Source organism: Lathyrus oleraceus, chromosome 6 (assembly GCF_024323335.1).
Source record: "Lathyrus oleraceus cultivar Zhongwan6 chromosome 6, CAAS_Psat_ZW6_1.0, whole genome shotgun sequence".
In the NCBI taxonomy this organism is placed as follows: domain Eukaryota; kingdom Viridiplantae; phylum Streptophyta; class Magnoliopsida; order Fabales; family Fabaceae; genus Lathyrus; species Lathyrus oleraceus.
The window spans coordinates 432,676,108-432,679,985 of record NC_066584.1 but is presented as its reverse complement, the minus strand read 5'-3'; the positions used below and the strand labels follow the sequence as shown (position 1 = coordinate 432,679,985).

General features: G+C 33.8%; 1 protein-coding gene across 1 annotated transcript; it reads right to left on the bottom strand.

The window, feature by feature from the left end:
* Nucleotides 1–1,323: 1,323 nt before the first annotated feature.
* LOC127093111 (uncharacterized) lies at nt 1,324–3,073 on the bottom strand. The gene has a single exon (XM_051032012.1). It carries the CDS (start codon nt 2,930–2,932, stop codon nt 1,568–1,570), a length of 1,365 nt encoding a protein of 454 aa, XP_050887969.1. The 5' UTR covers nt 2,933–3,073; the 3' UTR covers nt 1,324–1,567.
* Between the last annotated feature and the right edge of the window lie 805 nt (nt 3,074–3,878).

The window sequence follows — 3,878 nt, the reverse complement described above, 5'->3', positions numbered from 1 at the left end:
TTTTAGAATTAGTTTAAAGATTGAATGAGATTTGATTTAAAATTTAAACTAAATTTGATAAAATTTGATTTGATTGAAATTTAAAATTAAGATTGGATAAATTCTTTAGTACGAATTTAAATTGGGTAGTGCTACTTTAGTGCAAATTGTTTTAAAATTTGATTTATTAACTATTGTCAATAAATAACAAATGAGGTGCTAATGTATCAATGTTGAATTAGATTATTTGAATTTGTTATATATAACTAAGAGCATATATTCAACTCACTATAAAAGATGAATATATAACTAAGAGCATATATTTTAGACTTTAAACGAGTGTTTGAAATTTGAATGAAAATGATCTTTAACCTTCAAAGATCATCATTAACTATAACCAATGTATTGAGAAAAATGTATGATAGCTTCAAAAGCACTACTATCTCAAGAAAAATGTGATTCAAATGAATGGCTGTATTACACCATTGTTTTATGAGACAGAACACATGCAACCCTCCAAACAATCCATACACCACAGGATTAAGCTCAAAGGCTTCCTTATTCTTAAAGCAATCTAAAGAAGTTGAAGCTAAAACATGCAATGCTACATTTTTCATTAAAACAGTTCGGCCAAAAAAGTGATTGATTTCAGCATTTTCATATAATGCCTTATCGCGAAGTCGTGCGTCATATGTAATGTGTACATACATTATCCTAAAAGGCATGTCCGTCATACCAACAATATGAATATGTGATAAACTTACTATGCTATCAAAATAACTTGATGCTCATCATACTTAATTTCAGATTATTAATGGGTGTTTTCATGGTGAACTCCCCTGAAATAGTTTGCAAATGTAGTTTGCATATTACAAAGTTAACACCTCAAAATGTATAGATTCCAATTTTTCATTTACACACAGGTCCTTCTTACAGCAAAAAATGATGGACCAACAATGTTTCACCAAGATATGATTGTTATTTGTTTCTTTATTTATTAAAGACATACACTTCTAGTGTCCATAATTATACTTCAGTTTACCACAATTAATCAATCATGCATGCAATATATTAAAACTAAAACTAACATAGATCTTGAAACAATTTAACACTCATCATGAAGGGGGTTATTACTTGATTTCATTTCCATTTCTCATGCACTTTGTCATATATACAAAGAAACAAAGCAGCTAACAGATCATTGATATAGTAATGCTATAATTGGACAGGAAACAACTAAAAGAAGGCCTTCAAAGCTGTTTCCAGAAAATATACGGAACAACTAAATAATCACGTGTTTAACTTTGCATGAAATTTTGAAGGAAATGCAAAATAGCATATAAATTGGTCTATCTATGGTCAGTTTATCGTATAAGATTCTCGTGTCCAAAAACTACAACAGCAACATACAAGTCAGTCATATCTGAATGTTTTGAAGTTAACTAAGAATCATAATGAGTCAACTAACCTGCAAAACTTATGCTATAAATCCAATCATCTTCTCACTCTTTTCAAAATTCTAAAAAAATGTGTTCAGCTTACAACAAAAGGCTCGCCCCCATAATATTGTGCTTTAGAAATCAAAGGTTCAAGAAACATACAAAATACAATGCCGGTGTAGCAGAAGGATCGCCGAAGAATATATTGCCGACAGAAAGGTCATCCACCAAGCCAAAAACAATGCAGCCTCCTTGAGAAAAACAGAGCTAGGCAATGCCAATGGAAAGTTTCCAAAGGAAGAACCGTCGATCTGAGACAAGCCGAGAAAGATAAGTACCAGCACAGGAGGGCCAAAAAATTGCAAAACCACAAGGCACAAGTAATGATTATGCAAGAACATCTTTGCTCTACTGTAATCCAAATCAGGAACCTTGCTACCATGAAGTCTTTGGTACCATGACAATAAAGCTTCATTGAGATACATTTGCAGGTTAGGCCTTAAAGCCACAATCTGCAACAAACTCGATCCCAACAAACACCACCGCCTAAAGTTGGCAAAATCAGACGGCAGAAACCCTATGTTCCCCGCCAATCTCTCAGCATTACCAACTCCACTCGTTGTTCCACTATAGTTTTTGTTTACAAAAATTTCAGCCAAAGGTGTAATCCACAGAAAAGCCACAAAAATAAGCAAGATTTGATTCACATAAAGAATAGCACGGTTATAAAATCCACAAGTAATCATCGACAAATTGCAACGAATCTGATCAGTTCCAAGCCAAAAAGATCTTGCACTTCTTACAGCAGGAATGAACAAGAAACAAGCAAGGGAACCCATTAACACAGACAACAAAACCCTCCAAACCCCATCAACAGAAACCCCAAAATCAAAGTCCAAAACCAAAGAAGCCACCTCGGGAACAAAAAGCAACCCTAAGAAAACCCCCAAAACCCCCAAAACAACACTCAACTGCTTCTCAGACCTTCTTGACGCAGATCTTTCAAACGTAACCTTAACAAGCAGCATCCCCCAAGTATAAAGACTCGAAATTGATAACAAAATCGGAACAAAAACCCCATTTGCCAAAATCCCATTATCCTCCGAACAATCCAAAAACCTATGAAGCAAAAGAGAGAAAAGGGCCACAAAAGAAACAGTAAAAGCAACGGAATACTGATCGATATAAAGACGAGATTGAAGGTGACTCTGATCGAGCGTTATCCTAAAGATCTGAGCATTACTTTCATCGAAATCGACCTTGTCCTTTGTCTTACTCCTCTTTCTGAGCTCCGTGGAGGTTTTTGAAGACAAGGGCTGGTAACCGTCGACGCCGGGGCGGCGAATGGCGGCTTTGAGACCATTGGATTGAGGTTGAGAATCAGGGTGGATGTAGGTTTGGAGAGCGTAGAGGAGGAGGATTGGGATTCGGAAGAAAGTTAGGGTTAGAGCGAGGAAGATGGAGAGTGATGCGTGGAGGAATGGGTTCTTGTAGAACAGTACGAACTCAAGCATTTTGGTTGCTGTTGTGTTAACAGAGGTGAAATGAAATGGCGTTACTTGCAGGCTTTCTCTTACAAACGCTTGTGTTGATGCTTCATAATAAAGATTTTAACTTTTCCTCTTTCCTTCCATTTTTTTTCTTCCATATCACCATTATCATTATTCTAACACCACCTCCAATTCAGTTAATTTAATTATTAATTGAATTTTTGTCGATTTTATTTAATTATTTAAATAATTTAAAATATTTTAATTATTTATTTTGGTGATAATGTATATTATATGGATATTTGACAATTGTGAGTATTTTTGAGAGATTTATAGAGAATGCTAGGAATTAATTAAAATTATTAATTAATTTTAAGTATTTATAATAATAGAATAATAATTAAATAATATATAATATAAGAATAAGAGAAATTGAAAAGTAATATCTTAATGAAATTGGTGGGTTAAGGGGATAGTTGGTGAGAATTGACATAAAGTTGAAAATTAAACATATTAATGTTATTAATGTTAGGTTAAGTAAATAGAAAAATAAGAGGAGCCAGAAGTTTGGAAATTTAGATAAGGGAGAACTATTCTAATATAGGTGTATTGCATGAAAGATAAAGAGTGATTGTAAGATCCCAATTTTGACCCTAAGATTCCTCATGTATTTCCATCATAAGCATAAGCATTGGGATCATATCTTGGTATCCTCCTTACCCCTCTTCCATTGGGTTTGTTTTGGGAGAGATCACCAAGCACTTTGTGATTATATCATACTTGTATTATATCATTTCACTAACCAAAATACCAAAAATATGTCTTTGTATTTGCCTAACTCTTTTGTAGGTAGGGCATAATCTCATTGAATCATTTATCACATCTAAGGTTTAAGACCCTCATGAACAAAGAGAACAACCAAGAATTGATCCAAGAATGGTTATAAACATCATATATGAGTCTCAATGAT